Source organism: Mytilus edulis, chromosome 10 (genome assembly GCF_963676685.1).
Source record: "Mytilus edulis chromosome 10, xbMytEdul2.2, whole genome shotgun sequence".
NCBI classification, from domain to species: Eukaryota; Metazoa; Mollusca; class Bivalvia; order Mytilida; family Mytilidae; genus Mytilus; species Mytilus edulis.
Genome location: NC_092353.1, coordinates 80,767,633 through 80,787,789, shown reverse-complemented (window position 1 = coordinate 80,787,789; position 20,157 = coordinate 80,767,633). Strand labels below are relative to the sequence as shown.

At 33.0% G+C, this 20,157-nt stretch overlaps 1 protein-coding gene across 1 annotated transcript; it reads left to right on the top strand.

The window, feature by feature from the left end:
- The first annotated feature begins 13,286 nt into the window (after nt 1–13,286).
- Nucleotides 13,287–14,455, top strand: LOC139493034 (uncharacterized). The gene has a single exon (XM_071281175.1). The coding sequence runs from the start codon at nt 13,349–13,351 to the stop codon at nt 14,453–14,455; it is 1,107 nt and encodes a 368-aa protein (XP_071137276.1). The 5' UTR covers nt 13,287–13,348.
- Nucleotides 14,456–20,157: the final 5,702 nt, after the last annotated feature.

Here is a 20,157-nt window from a genome sequence, read left to right as displayed (position 1 = left end):
TAAAATTCTAACCCTTATATATAGTATTGTCCAGCTGCCAGTGAAACAAGAATAACTGTTCAGGTGTTTACAGTTTAAATTTTCAGATGGATATGTTGTTCATTTCTTCACATGTCCCTTCAAGATTCTCATTTTGGATTATTATTTGCAATGTTTGAAATCTTTTGGTGTCATTGTGCATACAATATTGGATTTATTTTATTTGAATTCACTTCTTAGATTTTTTATAGCAATTTTGCTTCTTAAAATGTGATGTGTTTTTTTCAAGATTTTATTGTCATGAAGGACATCAAGGAGGAAATAATTCATTCAAACTGTTTTGTGGGCTTACATATGATGTTGTACATGTAAAATTCGAAAATAAGCTTGGAGTATACCTTGCTGTGTTTTTTCTTTGAAATCTATTATAATATTAGTGGGACTTTTGTGCATAAAATGCTGTGTTTGCTCAAGGAAATTCCAATTTTCATACGATGGGATTAAGTTATGTTAAAGATTAAAAAATTTCAAAACTGGAATTCAAGTAGGAGATATAGTGTGAGTTCATCCAACATGTTTCTGTGGCTTTAAATGTGATTTTAAAAACATTCATTATTAATTTGGGATCTATTACAAACTTAAGATGATTTACCATTTAAATGGGATCTTGGAAATGAAATAAAATGTTGAATCAATGCAGTGGATATAGTCTAATCTAGTGATAAAGTGAAAAATGAAAGTAAAATATTCTAAAATATTCCTAACGCGGGGAAATGTTTTAAGTGAATGTGAAATTGGAAATAGTCATTATAGAATTCTGGATCAAATATTGTTTGATTTGGAAATTTATAATAGGAAATGAAATAAAATGTTTACTGTGGATATAGAAAAATCAAGTGATATATAGTAAAAATATAAATAAAATATTACAAAATATTTGTAAAGTGAGGATAACTATTTGGAATATAGTAATGGAAATGATAATTTTTTTTTACAAGATTCTGAATTATGTATAGATTCTGCACCTGTTAAATTAGGATGTATATCATGGGAAGTTAATCAGAATTTATACTATGGATTTAGAAAAAAATCTAGTGAAGTAGTGAAAAATGAATAAAAACTTTGGAATTCTGGATGAAATGTCAAATATCAGTGTAAAAAAATAAATGAAATTGTTTATTCAAATATGATTTTGATGTTTCATAAAGTGAGTGAAATATTACGACTGGATTATTTAGGGTATTAAACACTGCTAGTAGTGGCTATGCAAACACTAAGATGAAATGTAGTGCATTTTAGGCCATGCAATTTTAAATAAACTGCAAGAAAATAACATATATGATATAGTCATTCTTGTTTGGCTTGATAACTCCTAATATTTTGAATGACAGTAAAATAAAAATCTCTCAATAGAATAATCCTAAGTAAGATAAAGTTCAGGAAAAAAGCATGCTGAAACTTTGGGTTAGGTGAATAAATTTTTTTACAGGTAGCATCAAGGTATATTTAAATCTAACAATACCAACTGGTCAATTTAAATGTCCCTATTGTATTGTCAATTTTAAAAACAGGTTGAGCTATAGGTAAAGTTTTACAGTAACACCTATAAGCAACTAACTGTTACACAGAAAAATTTATTAGCATACTTGTAGAGGCCGGACTGGTAGTTGCACCAAGGTGTAAACCAGCACATTGTCACATTTGGAATCATGAAATTTAGCTAGCTCTAATAAATACAAAAATGTCCTATTTGGTTGGAAATAGAATGGCAAGACGGTTAATTAAAAGACGATAAAACTACAACAACAAAGAACTAAGGAGTGTTGGAGACGAGATTGCTAGACATAGAAAATAGAACTTGGAAAAAAATCAAAAATGACAAATCCTATGTGAGTAAAACCCTCTACAAACTAGTAAATGCTCAGAGAATGAAACATCAGGTACAGTTTGATTAGCTTATAGTTGGAGACAACAAATGTTACATACCAGTGAATATCATCAATGATTGGAAAGAACATTTTGAAAGTCTGGCCACTCCAACTGACAGGGAAGTTACATACAAAACTGATACATATTTAGATCTAAGCAAAAACGATGATCAAGAATTAATTTTAAGTACAGAAGAAGTGAGAGACTATTGAATGATTACTAGTAACTGAAAGGAAAGAATTCATCAGACGCATTTGGATTTACAGCTGAATAATCTGGTATAGGTTCAAATATAGGAACCACCCTCTATGCATCAACACCATGTACAAGCGATGTCTCTCCACTAACCAATAAACCAGAAGATCTCAAAATAGTTCCAGAAAGAGTTGAAATTACACCGAACAAGAAAATTATAAGCGCAAGCCAACGAAATGTGCTGTCATCTCAATGAATAGTAAAGATAAAGATTGTCAACAACTTATATTGGGAAATAATACATTACCACAACCAGAAACATGTGTACATTTTGGCATAACCCATAGCCAGAATAGAAATAAAACAATATCCAGTCACATGCAGTCGAACATTGAAAAGGCTAGGCACACACCGTATAGTCTGATGGGAACAGGGCTCCATGGTAAAACTTGATTTAACCCGATTGTCGCCACCTACTACATGTATATGAATTTCCAATTCTTTCATATGGTTTAGAAATCCTTCTACAAAACAGGAACTAGCTGCATGCATTAGAAACATCTATAAAGAAACATTCTATAGAAAGAACTTGAATCAAGTACTTTCAATACTAAGTAAAACGCTAGATCCAGCAACATACATCCTAACCGGAACAAGTCCTTTAGAAAGCAGCATTTACAAGAGAGCCTATGAGATGTTTATGGATGCTTCTATATGCAGATCAGAGAATTCAATAAAAAAAAGTAGAAAGATAATAATGCACAAAAGGTATTGACGACAGCAGCTGGTTTTCAATAATAAGTCACCTACTGGCAATGGTCAATGAATTACCATCTGGCACTGATTAATTTGACAATCCAACTGGAAAAACTCCTGTCTAAGGCCAAAGACACTTACTGGAAACGCTATATAACAGACCTTGCAGCTCAGTATAAAAGGATAGATTATATTGGTCTCGATCAATATGTCATTGGAACTCCTCAAACACATCAAATGAATGGAAACAACTGTTCTATTCCTAAACAAAATGAAGAGACAGAAACACTTGAGCACGTTCTCATAAGTTGTAATTACTTTGACAACTTGCTAGAATATCAAAATCTTTTTATCATTTCTGTGTGTGCCAAATGTTCCATTATTAAAGTACGATACAACAGTTTATTCACTATGTGTATAGAACCCGAGTGCTATACTAGTATTCTGTGGTTTTTGTTGTAACTGTAAACTTAATCTGCTAGAACACCATAACCGTAGATTGTGTTTTTCGTTGCAAAAATACCAGTAGCAAGGAAAGTGATTAAAGGCAGCCACCCCTCTGTAAAATATTGTTCGTAAACAAAAAACATTATCAAATAGAACAATTGTAACTTATAGCATACTCCGTTTAATGGAGGTGATCCTATATAGTACGGATTTACTAAATGACAAGACAAGACGTTAGCAAAGTAATCACAAAATTCCTGAGTTGATTAATACAAAGTCATAAGAGTTTTCGGACATCGAAACTCAAAATTTATTTCAAAGTAAACCAAGGAAAAAGTTAAATCACAATAATACTGAACTCCGATGAAAATTCAAAACGGAAAGTCTCTAATCTAGTGGAAAAATATAAAAAAGATAAAAAGCTCAAACACATCAAACAAAAAGATAACAACTGTCAAATTCCTGACTTGTTACAGAAAAACATTTTACATTGTAAAGTTGTATACATTCAATGATTCATATCCTTATACTAGTATTAGGAAGTGAAAAGATAACAAACCTACATATCCATCCTATTTACGATGGCTAAAATGGCCAAATCAGTCAGTATTGGAAAGGCACAAGTACCAATTTTTTGTCACTTTTGCGGCGGACTAGGGGCCAAATGGAAATGTGAAGGGTGTGAGGTTTTTATATGAAGTTCATGCAAAGAGAAAATTCACGAAACACACGAATTAGTTTCAATTTATGATATTTCAAGTGATACGTCTGCTTCCAACAAGATGGAATCCGAGGTAGTAACAGCTATATTGAATCGTACACTACTTCCGTGTCAAAAATTTCTGTTTTGTTATGCTCAAATGATGATGTTGTATACATTCTCTACCAAAGCCGACCGGAAACCATACTAATAAAGGGAAAATTACTGAACGCACCAATTAGGATACTGGATACCCATACTCTACCAATGTTTGACTTTACATTGAACCGAAACAACGATGTACTGTTTACTAATTTATCGCATGAAGAAGAAAATCCCGTTCGTTTGATTTCTTCATGTGAAATCAAAACAGTTTTAGACCCCAAACCGATGCGAGTTCTTGCCTTACATGTAAACTGAGTTAATGAATAAATATGTGGTTTACGAGAACAAGGTCCACCTTTTCAAGTACACGAGTTTTCTGTGCGTCAAAGTGTGAAATTTGGTAGTGACTATCGACGAAAAGTTACTCTTGAACATGAGACTAAGTGGAGAAAGTTGTTTTCCTACCCTGCACGTATCCATACGGATTCGAAAAACGTTATATATGTAGTTGATTCGGAGAATCAGACCTTAGTTGGAAAGCTACTAGCGATAGACAAAACTGGACGTTTGAAATTTTCATACAGTGCACCGTCTAGTTACGAACAAATCCGACCGTCTGCAGTGGACGTTACACCAAAAGATACCATAATACTATGGATTATCTAAACAGTGCTTTACATGTTTTGAATCAAAAGGGAATTTTTCTTGCGTTTCAGTTTCTAACGATTTCAGTATTGAAACATCCGATGCAATGTGCATTGACAATGAGGGATTTTTGCTAATCGGATGTAGAGGAAAGGATCATGAAAATGGAAAAATGCATGTCATGAAGATAGCAGACGGGTTCATTTCAAAATTAGTTTACTCGTCTGTTATTATAAGTAACTTTGTCTCTTTTTATTCACCAATCATACATGGTGGTCTCGAAGTATAGTTTCTAGATACTGACGTTGTTTAACATCTTAATCTCGTTTTATAGTGTTCTTTTTTAATTTGTCTTTGGTTATTTTTAACGTTTAGTGTTGAGTCCATGTTTGGTTACTAGTATATTATTTGGCGTGGATCGATATTTATACATCCTGCAATGTTGTTTTTGTGCTACTGCCATATTTTGCATTCTGCTTATGTGCTTTCTCTAATAGAGTATCTATACGCTATTTTGTTTTTCTTCATTGACAAAATTGTTTGTGATATGGGCTTCGATCCAGTCCCCCCCTCCAGAGGATCGTAACCCTTGTATCAAGGGTAGCGAAGATGTGTTTATAGTGATAAAGATTATACATCAATAGAAAAAATAAGGAGATGTTGTAGGATTGCCAGTAAGACAATTGCTTACTGGCAATTGCTGAAGGACGCCTCCAGATGCGGGAGTTTCTCGCTGCATTGAATAACTATTGGTGACCTTCTGCTGTTGTCTGTTCTATGGTCGGGTTGTTGTCTCTTTGGCACATTCCCCAGTTCCATTCTTAATTTTATTAACTATCCACCAAATCTCAAATGAAAGCAATTATAGTAAACCGTACGGCCTTCAACAGTGATAAAAAACCATACTGTAAAGTCGGCTTTAAAAAGCTCAGTCATGCAACATATGAAACAATTCAAATAAGAAAACGAACGGCATTATTTAAAACATTTTTTTTTAACGAAAAACAGATATGACAGATATGAACCAGCGACAACTACTGAACTACAGGCTCCTGACTTTGGACATGCGCATAAAGAATATGGCGGGGTTAAACATGTTTGTTTGGCGCTCAACCCTCCCCTTACCTAATACATTGGTGTAACAGTACATCATGAGAATCAGTCAAAGAAGGGCTCAACTCATCAGATGGATGATGTTTATTGCTGTTTCCCCATTTTTGACATCTTTACCTATTTTAGTCTTTTGTTTTGGTCACACATTATTGTCATAAAATGGAATTCTATGTGACTGCCATACAATTGAAAGGTTAAGCTAGCTAAAAATACACCATTTTATACATAAGGAAATGTCTGTACCAAGTCTGGAATATGATATACTAGTAGTTGTTTTCTGTTCGTTTGGTGTATTTGAAATTTTGGTTTATTCATTTGAGTCATTCGAATGACTTTCCGTTTAGAATTTTCCTCGGAGTTCGTATTTTGTTGTTATTTTACCATTTGTTAAATGATCTTAGTGGTGTTTTTTTTGCTGTGCATGATAATCTAGCAACAGTTATAATTAGTTACATACACAAAATAAGCAAAAAAACAAGAAACATTATACAATATAATTTCATTTGATATATATTGTAATAGATTCAAGTGTGGAAACAGATCAGTGTTGATAGTTTGTTTCAAATTGGATGTTTGACAGTGTTTATGACAAAAAAGTTCTTTGGTTTTTTTTTCTTTATGGTTCTAGGCAAAGTGACAGTTAACCTGTATCAAACACTGATGCGGGGCGCAGCTTTATACGACCGCCGCAAAGGTAGAAACCTGAACAATTGGGGTAAGTTTGGACAGTACTTTCAAGATTGATACAGTTCTAAATAAACTCATATCATAGATACCAGGATTAAAATTTTATATTTACGCCACACGCGCGTTTCGTCTACCAGACTCATCAGTGACGCTGAAATAAAAAATGTTGAAAAGGCCAAATGAAGTATGAAGTTGAAGAGCATTAAGGACCAAAATTTCCTAAAAGTTTTGCCAAGTACAGGTTCATTCAACCTATGCCAACATTTTAAAATTTAGGTATAAAATTATGTGAAAAAATGTTGGCATAGGTTGAATAATTTGTTACGGATTAAGTGTTATAAAAAAACATAAATTAATTAGGGGCTAATCAATCTACAACAAGTTTAAAGCTAGCGTTAGAGTATACTCAATTATACAATTTCTTTTACAAGTACTAGTGAAAATGAAAATGTAGGTAATTGTGTGTGTCGAGGATCTCTATTTCATAAAGGAATTAGTTTGAAATTGATTTAATGAAATAATAGGGGAAAAAAGGTGTTTTGTGAATTTTTATTTAAGGAACAATCATCTAGTCATGATAAATATCTATCAGTGTCATTCTCATGAATAATATAAAAATATATGATAAAAATATTAAATTTTATATAAAATAGATTCCATCCAATACAATGACATACGACACAATTGAAAGTCGTGCATTTCTTAAATACTGACTCATGTAAAATATCTATTTTTAAAATGTTCCCTATGAATTCCAACACATTCAGATAATAAGACAAAAAGTCACACTTTAAGATACGATGGTGCATCTGCACAATCAACTGTGTTGAGTTCAATATCGTAGCAGCTACGTAGCGGCTACGTAGCTGCTATCAATATCTATATACTGTGAAAGTATTTTTATTCGTGGGGAGCCAATTTTCGTGGTTTTCGTGGATGACTTTATCCACGAATTTAAGTGTCCAACGAAATAAAACAATCATTGACTTGTCCAAATCAAGACATGGAGATTCCTATGTACGTTTGACTATTGTTATGATCTAGATAATATATGACTAACGCCAAATTTGAGAATACTATAATAGCAGTCACAAGGCAAACGCACTATTAATTTCAACAGAATGCAGGATAATATCCATTTCATCTTTAATAACCTAAACTGTACAATTTTTCATCTTTTAATTCTCATTAAAAATATTTTTGATCGATGAAAGTCAGATTTCCGGTATTGATATGCTAATATGATAAAGTGTTAATTTTATATCCTCAGAGTTCTCGTACATAAGAGAAATAATAATTTCATGCTGGGCTTGATTTTGATAAGAATTATTTTACAATTCAAGATACGTTTATGGCATTTGTTTATATTACTGTTTTCTCTAAGTGACATGTTTATGGCCTAATTTACACAGTTGATGGTCTTTAATCTATTGATCACTTTATCTTGGATTCATTTATGTTGACACTACGATTTATACGGGTCAATGTTTACTTTGCAATTTCCTTCAATCAAGACTAATTGTAACCTTCGTTTCTAAAGGCTTTTGATCAATTATTCATTTTTTTTTTCTAGAATTCTTAAATCCACGAATTTTAAAACCCACGAACATGTAAATATTGCTGAAACCACGAAAATTGATACCCACGAATTAAAGTACTTTCACAGTAGCAGCTATTCTATAGCTACATGTTCAATAGTCAAAATCTACATAGCACTACGTAGCAGCTACGATCTTGAACAAGGCCCTGGTGTCAAGTTGTTATCCTTGAGTGTCTGGGGCCAGTTCACAAAACTATCTCAGGAGTCAATATAATGAATAAAAACAAACATTGAGAACTTGATTTTTTAAAAACTAAAATCATATGCAACCAGATGTTTTATTAGTAAATAAATGGTGCACTGTCCCACTGGAAAGTTACTACCTAAAAATGAACCAAAAAATCTTATTTTTTTATATTAATTTAAAATTTTATATTGCAAAATTAATTTGATTTATAAAAAAAACTTCTTTTGAAGTATGTTTCATATTAAATACAACAAAATAATGAACAAAAATTAAAAATTTGCACAAATGAAATAGCTTTTTGTCTCTTTTTTCTAAAGTATTGTTATATTTAAGTGTGTAACTTTTAAAAATTTAGTCCAATTTTAAATTAATTTAATATTAATTTCAACTCAATTCTGCAAGTACTTTATTTTTGTTTATGAACTTTTAAAGAGTAATATTTAATGCTTAAATATACTGACTGTATTTGACCTTTTATTAATTAATAATTGTTATAACAACGCCTATTTTATTTTGTTTGCAGGCATAGGTTGAATATATTTTTTTTATCAAATGTTGGCATAGGTTGAAGACACCGTACAGCTAAGGTAATCTCTTCCTGCGGTAGAAAAGTCTTAATATTTCAAAAATTCAAAGTTTTGTTAACAGCTAATTTATAAAAATGAACATATCAATGATAACTCAAGTCAACACAGAAGTGCTGACTACTGGACTGGTGATACCCTCGGGGAAATAAATGAATAAGGATTGTAATTAAATATTTGACACATAATAGGCTTCCTACACAGAATGAATGTTGTCTAAAATCTGAACTTTGAAATTGGGCATTTACCTATCTAAAAAATCTAAATACATGATAAGATTCATCATACAAAGAACCCCAATAATTAATAATTTGATGAAATCAATCAAGGTTAGTTGTGGACCCTGTAAACCTCTATGTGGACCTTTAATATAACAGGGAACAAAATCCTAAATTTAAATACATGATAAGATTCAGCATACAAAGAACCCCAAGAATTAATAATTTGATGAAATCAATCAGGGTTAGTTGTGGACCCTGTGAACCTCTATGTGGACCTTTTATATAACAGGGCCCAAAATCCAAAATCTAAATACATGGTTAGATTCAGCATATCAAAGAACCCCTTGAAATACGTTTTTGTCTCGCCTTGACAGAGTCAAAAAGCAAGACATAGGTACATGTATGCTGTTTCCGGCGTTGGCGGCGGCGACGGCGTCAATAATGTATTAGTTTGTGATTAGGTATAGTTTATGGTGAACCACAAGTGGTAGGTCACTCATATTTGGTATGCAGTTGCATAAGTATTGGCACATCTCATTTCCATGGAGATTATTTGGCCCTGCTCCCTCAGTCATGGTCTATTGACTTAGAAACTGTTGATTATTCTATATGTATTAGTTTGTGATTAGGTCAGTTTATGGAGAACCACAAGTGATAGGTCAATGATATTTGGTATGCAGTTGTATAAGCATTGGCATATCTCATTTCCATGGAGATAATTTGTCTCCGCCCCCTTAGTCATGGTCTATTGACTTGGAAACTTTTGCTTATTTTTAATACATGTATTAGTTTGTGATTAGGTCAGTTAATGGGGAACCACAAGTGGTACTCTGGTAGGTCAATGATATTTGGTATGCAGTTGTATAAGCATTGGCATATCTCATTTCCATGGAGATGATTTGGCTCCGCCCCCTTAGTCATGGTCTATTGACTTTGATATTTTTCTTAGTTATCATGTATTAGTATGTGATTAGGTCATTTCAAGGGGAACCATTAGTGGTAGGCCAATGTTGATTGGAGATTGTTTAGCCATGTAACTTAGTCATGTTTCATTGACTTGGAGAATATTTGCATAACTTGTGTAAGATGTTAAAGTATTGCTATTTTGATTTCAACATTTGCAATATGAAAATTACAAAAAGGCGAGACATATCTCTGTGATAACAGTTTATGTTTAGGAATAGGACAGTTGTTTTCCATTCGTTTGATGTGTTTGAGCTTTTGGATTCGCCATTTGATAATTATCTTCCATTTTTGAATTTTCCTTTGATATTGTTATTTTTGTTATTCTCTTTTATATAATTGTGACGTAGAAACTGAATATTGATCCACACAGTCTTGGTACTTTTCGATGAACTTTTTGAAGAAAAAAACACGAGACGTTCTTTGACAAAGCCCTTGCTCATAAATTTTGCGTTCAGACACCGATGACGTTTTACAAAGTCTGAGTAGCAGCTGCAAGTTCTTCAATGTTGTATGAGAAATGTAAACCTCATACGCGGGCGAAGTTGATATATTGCTGCTTAGGTGAGTAAAATTTTAAATTTAAATATTTACCTGGTCTCATTTGTCATAGCTTCTGATACTGAGATGACTGATGTTGTCAAATTAAAGGTTTATATAATGTATAGAAAATCGGGCAGAAGAAATTGTAATTTGTTTGATTTCTAGTTCAGAAAGAAATGATAATGGATTCAATCAGGAAATTTTGGGATTGTTAATGAATAAAACATAATCAATACTAGAAGATGCCCGCGAAATCACAATTGGGGAAGTGTTAACACACAGAGTTTTTAAATTTCGCGGGCAGTACGTCGTCTAAGCATGAGCGAAATCGTATAAGATGAGGATCGATATCGGTCTCCGAATTTGATATTTTCTCAAAAATTGGCGTTTTCAAAGGAAAAAAAAGGGTTTGTTTCAAAGACATATTTATGGAAGTAAAAAACACTACATTTTATGCGTCATATCACAAATATGTCCAATTTTGTATGTTTTCAGAGGAGTTGCAGCGTAATGAAAGTGGTCTCTTCCTTTAGTAGTATAGATAGATACCTGTATGTGAAATAAAATGATCTCGCTTCTTTGAGCATCTTGTTTTGTATAACTGTTTGACGGAACATCGACTAATATGAAATTTGAAAAAGTCGGAATTGGGGTGTACATAGATTGAGTTGGTCCCATAGAAAAGACGAGAATCTGGAGAAAAATTAACCATATAAGTTGCTATTAACTCCAGCATACTGACCCTTCCGGAGCACCTTAGATCACCCCTAGGTTTAAATGGGGTTCTGGTTGATTAGTCTTTAGTCTTTAATTTTCTATGTTTTGTCTTTTGTAGTATTATTTCTCTGTTTGTCTTTTTATTTTAAGCCATGGCGTTGTTAGTTTATTTTCAATCTATGAGCTTGACTGTCCATCTGGTATCTGTCGTCCTCTTTTATTGTTCGATGAAGTAAATGTTTTTCTCATTTGCTTTTAAAGGTTACACGCCATTATTTGTAGATATAACACATTGATAGTTTGATAGCACTGCTAAAAATATGGGTATTTCAACAAAGTGGTTCATAATTTAATTCTGAAGGAGTCGTGTTTCCTCTCCTTGTCGAATCAAGAGATCCAGTGTTTATGTATCAATGACATGATGAATTTGCAACACAGCAAAACAAATAACCAAAACAAATCTGAAATTTGACATGCTGACTTTAACAATAGATATGTGTACATGTGCCACACGCGCGTTTCGTCCACAAAAGAATCATCAGTGACGCTCTTATCAAGAAAGTTAAAAAGTCAAAATAAACTACGAAGTTGAAAAGCATTGAGGACCAAACGTTCCTAAATGTTTTGCCAAATTCTGCTAAGATCTGATAGGTAATCAATTCCTGAGGTTGAAAAGCCTCAGTATTTAAAAAAAAATCAACGTATTGTAAACAGTTAATTTATAAGTATGACTATATCAATGATAACCCATGTCAACACAGAAGTGTTGACTACTGGGCTGGTAATACCCATTGAAGTTATTGTCTTAGAATACAAATCTGTTCATTTTGTTTAGCGATTTCCAACAATGCAACAATTTTGTGTCCAAATTACTTCAATAGCTATATGTTTCGGTAAACAACATTTTGATAATATGGAAATATGTATAAATGAAACGCTATTTTTTAGTATATGATAAAACTCATTATAAATTCAAGTAGGATTTGACAATTTTTTAAAAAATTTTACACTGTGAAACAAATACACGGACATTGTTGGTTCAACTCAGAATTAAAATGTAAGCTTGTTTGTACATCTCAGTTCAGTAATTAATTTTACATGTACGATTTGTGTATCTGTTGAAGTAATTTCAAGTAATTCATTAGTGTTCATGTTACACAGATTGGTAACTAAATACTAGATTATAAATGTTACATCCAAACTAGTAATTTTCAATTATTAATTCTTCATTACAGCATTTTAGGGCAATGCATAATTATTTTCTGTTCATCCTCAATTGATTCCGATATAACATTGTATAATACTATAAAGAATAAAATCATTTAGAGAACTGCTGCAATATTTTTAAAACAGATACATGTACATTGTATTTGGTTTTCCAGTTTGTGATTAAATTATCACAAAAACATATGTTGGGTATTCTTATAATAAAATCTTCATTTACATTCGATTCATTTGACAAATTTTCCGGTTTCCTTTGATTGACATTTAAAGATAAAATTACTAATTTTAACTAATCAATTAAGTATAGTTGTGTGATGAAATTTTGTAAATTTCCTCATACATGTATTTTTGTAATGTTTCATATAGATTGATAAAGTAAAAATATATATAATAAAAATATCAAACTCCCACGCAAATGTATGAGTGAAATTCACAGAATCAAACGCTGTCGATCAACTGAACAAGTGAAAACAACTGCCAAATTCTGGGATTCCGATGAAAATTGTGGGTAAAACCTGGTTTTATAGCTAGCTTAACCTCCCACTTATAACGAATAACAGTAATGTACAGTTTCATTATGGACGATATATTTTCCTGGTTCCTGATTTCTAAGATTTTTGATAAAGATCGTAGCTTTTGTCAAAACTAAATACTATTTTTTGTTCAAGAAAATTTTCCAGTTTCACAAGGATGTGATGATTGAAAAAGAGTTTTATAAATTTGAAAATTATTTAACATGCGATTATCACCTAAATGCCCATGAAAAAATCTATCAAATCCGACAGTATGAGAAAAGCACAAGTACCCGTTTCTTGTCATGTTTGTAACGGACCAGGGGCTAAATGGAATGAGGAATTCGATGTATTTATGTGTAGGGCCTGCAAAGAAAAAGTTCATGGAAAATTGAAATGTTCTCAAGGCCACGAAGTAGCTACCATTAATGATACTCAGGATACTCTTGTGGATTCGAACGAAGTGCCATCTGAAATAATTAATTCGGTTCTCAATTCTTATACTACTTCCGTACCGACAGTTTCTTACTTAGCATGTTCAAGTGATGATATTGTTTACATTCTCTACAACGTTAAACTAACGGAATGCGTATTTATCAAAGGGAAGATACTGAAACCATCATTTAAGGTACTAAAAAGTTATCCACTTCCAATGTTTAACTTTACCTTGAACATGAATGACGAAGTAATTTTTACTAACATATCTTCTGCAAAGGAAAGTCCTATTCGTATGATTTCATATTCAGATGAAATTAGAACTGTCATGGACCCTAACCCTATGCAAATAACTACTTTACATGTTAACAATTATAACGAATTGGTGATGGGTTTACGAGAACAAGGACCAGCATTTCCAGTAAGTGATTTGTCCGTGCGACGAATTGCAATATTTGGTAGTGACTATCAACGCCCAATTAATTTAGAAACGGATACCAAAGGAAGAAAAATGTTTTCTTATCCTTCATTCATCAGAACTGATTCGGAAAATGTTTTGTATGTTGCTGATTTGGACACATTAGACTTTACGGGAAGGCTACTTGCGGTAAATAGAACTGAGCGCTTGAAATTTTCATACAGAGGACCACCTAGTTTAGGTGTATTCTGTCCGCATTCAATTGCTATAACACCAATAGATAATATCGTTCTGTTGGACAACCTTAACAATGCTTTACATGTTTTGAATTCAAAGGGAATTCTTCTGGCTTTACAGTCTCTTGTCAACTTAAATATAGGAATAGCTAGTGCATTGTGTATTGACAATGAAGGACATTTATTAATAGGCTGTAGAGGAGTGGGTGGTCAAACTGGTAAAATTCATGCCTTGAAGATTGCAGATCGTTTCATGTGATAAATAGAATATAATTGATTAATTTTGATAACATTTTTACCTATTATGTCTGTTTGTTTTGTTCACACGTCGATGTCAATATAATGGAATATAATACGACTGTCATACAAGTTAGAGGTTTAGTTAGCTTTAAAACCAGGTATAGTCCACTATTTTCTACATAAAAAGATGTATATACCAAGTCAGGAATATGACAGTTGTTGTCCATTCGTTAGATGTGTTTTAGCTTTTGATTTTGCCATTATAGTAGGGACTTCTTTGAATTTTCCTCGGAGTTCAGTACTTTTTATTTTACTTTTTGCAAAGGATTGCTTTTATATGGATTGTTTTCATTAACACAAACGATACTAATGTTACTGCACAAGATTTGCATTCGACAATTAATATCTTTTCAGTGATGCTCGAGATCAAACTATTTGAATATTCGAACTTAATCAAAATCTTGTGTATTTGTTTTTGCGTGTGTTGATACAAAATACATATGCCGTGTAGAGCTGCATGACAAACAATATTTCAATACAATATATAAGGTTGTCAAGCTATTGGAAGACCTAAAAATGGGGATTTAAAGAAATGGGGATTCAGAAAAATGTAAAACAACTGTATGTATAAAGAAATAGACAGTAGAAAGATAAAAACTACCCGTAGAAACTTGTATCTCATTCAATGTATGCAGCAATGGTTTATCGACGTTCAAATCTATTAAGAAGGTGTAAATCAAGCTAACAAACATAACATGAGGGAATCACATCAACTCAAAGGTATAAAAAGAGAGAAACCGGGAATGTCGACAGATTAAAGATCTCCTGCTATGCATACATCTGCTTCTCTGCATTCAGGCAAAATGGCACAATCGGAAATAAGCTAAACACGGGCTAGAGTTCTTGGGACTAAAACTCATTTTTGGTAGTTAAGTTCTGAAGCCTTGGCTTCCCTACCCGCAGCTTATTTATAATTTTCTTCTAATCAGTTGGTATAGAAAAATACACACAATAAGTTAGTTATATTAACATTTAAAATCCTTGCTTGTCGTATCATGTACTATTATTTCCTTTATTTTTTGGTTCAATTCAGTGGTCATGCTTTTGGTAGCTTGACAGTGCCGGTGTTAAGCTTACCTGATCTATAGATGAATGGTATCGTCGTTCATCCGTCTTCTCTCCGTCGCCGTAAACGTCGTCTTGGACACCCGGACCCAATGTTAACAAACTTTGTCAAAATTTTCATCAAGAAAATTTGTTTTTAAATATTTCATTCGTTAACAAACAAGAAACAGTTAGAAATAAAACATACAGGTAGACAGGCCTAATGGTGTATGCGCTCATATTCTTAAGGGCGTGTCGTGCATTGTGTGAGCCTTTGAGGTCTTGTACAGTCGCAAAAAAAACATCAAGTCAAGTATTTTCAATTCACTTTCATATGATTGAGGGTGTCCTATAACTAAACAACCAACATTTTAGGGATTTCATACAGCATTGTAAAATTGAACCAGAAGTGCTACTAACAACTGTTTGTATTGCTCATAGATTGTTGTCAATATGATATAATTCTATGCAACTGACATACTATTGAGAGTTATAGCTAGCTATAAAATCAGGTCTAATCCAACATATGGAAATGTCTGCACCAAGTCGGGAATATGACGGTAGTTTTCGTTTCGGTTGGTGTTTCCTTTTTAAAAAAATACATTTTAGAAGGGACTTTGCGTTTTAAATTTTCCGCTAAGTTTGGTATGTTGGTTAATAGTATTTTCCTTTTTTACAACTGCCGAATATGCGCGGACCTAATAAAGTGCACGAGACAGATTGTCACGCTGGGAAGTTCTTAAGAATGATCAGTCCGCAGTGATTTCCTCAAGAACATCGCGGATTACTCCAAAAATAGTTTGTATACATCGTGTGGAATAGATTCCTTTAAGGCATTATTGAATAAAAGTAATATATGATGGTATCATGTCTAACGTATGACACATTCCACCAACTTAGAGGATTCTGACTGTAGTATTATATGATATTTACAAAAATCTGAATGTTAATCAGAGATGCACAGCGCTGTTGACAGTAATTTCGATAAGATATGATTAACAACAATATAGAAAAAAAGAAATATTCTTTTGACCATCTTTGTCAAATTTTCAAAATGTTAAGTTACGGTACCTGAAGCAGACGATTCGTATAAACCTTAATTTGAAATACGATTCAGCTCTCCATCAGGGTAATTATATATATTTCATCATTCATTACCCGAAGGGATATTTGTATTAACCTTTCATTTCAGAATCGACTAAGCTACCCATCAGGGTATTTATATTTAATGATTAATTCTCCATCGGGATATTTATACCAAAAACATACTTTAGTTTTCTCGTTTGAATTGTTTTACATTGTCATATCGGGGCCTTTTATAGCTGACTATGCGGTATGGGCTATGCTCATTGTTGAATTGTCGGTGACCTATAGTTGTTAATTTCTATGTCATTTTTGTCTCTTGTGGACAGTTGTCTCATTGACAATCATACAACATCTTCTTTTTTTATATTTAGCCATGGATTACACCAGTCTGTATCATGAGATAATCGTTCCATTGGTTGGGGAGGGGTACAATCATTTGTCCCATTCAAATGCATTGATCGTCCAAAAAACGTGGGTAACCCCCGAAACCTCCTTTCCCCCAAATATGGCACTGGGTGGACACATTTCTGGAATCGAAGCCTGGTAATAGTGGGAGTTAGGTTGGAGGGAATTGAGAGTGAGGCGGGAACAAGGTGACGAGGGTAGTAAAAAAGGGGGGCGGTAAGTGGGAATCATCCTATGTGCAACCCTCATTCACAAGGGTCAGTGTATTAATTAAGTCCCTTTATTAATTTAATAGTAAAAGACATATTTTGTATTTCACTCTAGGGAAATTTTAATTAGACAAAATAATATATATCAACATTTTTTGTCCCTCTGTCCGTCCGATCTTGTAAGTCCTCTCCTGGGTTAAATTCTTGCCATTTTTTTTTTATAAAACTTACACTATAGGTTAACATCAGCTCTATCTCGGACAAATTCAATGATGGATGATCGACATTTTTTAAAAGAGTTAAGGCCCTTGGAAATATAAATTTATGGGAAATTGCCACTTTAACACTTTCGCAGGTACAATTCTTGCGAGATTTTTTATAAAACTTATAAACTTATTATATAGCTTAATATCAGCAATATCTAAGGCAAGTTCTAAAATGGTGGACGATTGACATTTTTAAAAAGATGTATGCCCTTTGGAAATATTAAATTAGTGCAACGCGAGAGATATTGGAACTATGTTCTTTATTATTCTATGGTTTATATATTGTAATGAACTAAATAAATATATTTTTATGTATGTATTTCTCTGTCTTGAGTGTTCTTTCGTTTATTTGTACTGTACTTCTGTCACGTAATGGTGTCATTCTAGCGATAGCTTTAGCATTGCCATATGTGTGGGAAGTTTTTGCTAGCCATACAACCAGGTTCAACCCACCATGTTTTATGAATATGACAGTTGTCATTAAACATGTTAAATAAATTTATTTTGGAAATTATTTTTGCAGCAGTTCAGGGTTTATGTTGTGTATATGTTTTTTTTTCTCTAACGATTTATGTGTTTCCTTCGATTTTCATTTGTGACATAGATCTGTTTTCGCTCAATTGATTTATGACTATTGAACAGCGTTATACTACTGTTGCCTAAATTTATCCATGAAATCCAAACAATCATTACTGTACATAGCTTTAAAAGACGGTTAAGATACAACACCACAAAAGAGGGGTTCCTTTAGGGTTGCACGATATTTGGCTTAAAAACTGACTTAAGCATTACCAAATCAGGTGATTTTGGTTAAAAACAGTTGGTACTACATGCAAGTAACTGCATAAATATTTACATGAGAACTAATCGGTCTCTTATTTAGTAGTATAGACGTTAAGCAATTCTTAAAGGAGAAAAAAGTCTACTTTTGTTTCAAACTACAAACTGCCCCCAAAACAAACTTCAAATACATTTTAAGAGAAAATAAAGATCTTAAAACCAAGTTTATCTGTTGGTTTCTTGTCTCACAAAGATAAATGATAAAACTTTATTAGAAGAATCTTTATTTGGTAAAATTTATTACGGCACGATCATCCATACATATTTTGTGTCTCTCTCCACAAAAAAAAACCACGATAATGTATACTATCGAAGTCTACTAAACAGTTGTGTTAATCTCTAGTCTGTCTTTTAACAGTACAAAACAAAATTTCGTATGTCGATTAAACATATTAAAACGCCTCAAATAGCAAAGTTCATGCAATTAATATTAAAAATATACAACAAATGTTGTTGACTCAGAGACGTATTTAAGGGGGCGGCAGGGTGTCTGGGTCCCCCTTTTAAGAAAAAATTTGGTTGATTATATAGAGAATCACTGAATCATGACGGAAACGGGCCCTCTTAGGCAGCCAGTGGGCCCCCATTTATGAAAATTTCTAAATCCGCCACTGTTTTTTTTAAAACAAAGTAAAAAAGAAATGTTCATAAGCAGATATATATTTAATTTGTAACATAATGTAAGTTCAGTGACCCAAAGAGTTGAATGTCAACCATTCCAAAAAGGAAGTAACAATATATGTCAACCCACCATTTTTGCGATGGCTAAATCGGCTAAATCAGTCAGTATTGCAAAGGCACAAATACCAGTTTCTTGTCACTTTTGCAACGGATTAGGGACTAAATGGAAATGTGAAGAGTGCGATGCTTTTATGTGTAGTTCCTGCAAAGAGAAAGTTCATGGAAAATTGAAATCTTCTCAAAGTCATGAACTAGTTTCGATTTCTGATATTTCAAAGGATCCGCTTGATTCCATCGAAGTTGCGTCTGAGGTAGTTTCTTCTGTTTTCAACACTTATAGTATTACCGTGCCATTTGTTTCTTGCTTGTCATGCTCAAATGATGATATAGTATACATTCTTGACAGCGGTGAACCAACGAAATGCAATTTAATTAAAGTGAAACTACTAAAAGCATCAATTAGGGTACTAGAAACTCATGAACTACCAATGTATGACTTTGCATTGAACAGGAACGACGAAGTACTTTTTACTAATATACATTCAGAAGAAGAGAGTCCCGTTCGCATTATTTCGTCGGGTGAAATTAGAACAGTGTTGGACCCCAAACCGATGCGATTAACTGCCATACATATAAACAAAGATAACGAATTAATATGTGGTTTACGAGAACAAGGACCAACTTTCCCAGTGCATGATTTTTCTGTGCGTCAAATTGTAATTTTTGATAGTGACTATCGACGAAAAATTACTTTGGAAAATGATACTAAGGGTAGAAAGCTCTGTAGGAGTCCTGCTCGTATCAGCACCGATTCGAAAAACGTTATGTATGTTGTTGATATAGAGAATGAAGATTGGAATGGCAAGCTACTAGCGATAGACAGATCTGGGCGTTTGCTTTTTTCATACAGGGGACCGCCTAGCTTAGAAAAAATCGGACCGACTTCGTTGGATGTTACACCAACAGATTCCATCATACTCTTAGATTTTTTTAACAATCCTTCTGGCGTTACAGTTTCTTAACCAGTTTTATATAGAAAATTCGGTTGCTATATGCATCGACAATGAGGGATTCCTGCTAATCGGATGTGCCGATGATGATGATTATGAAAGTGGAAAACTTTATGTCGT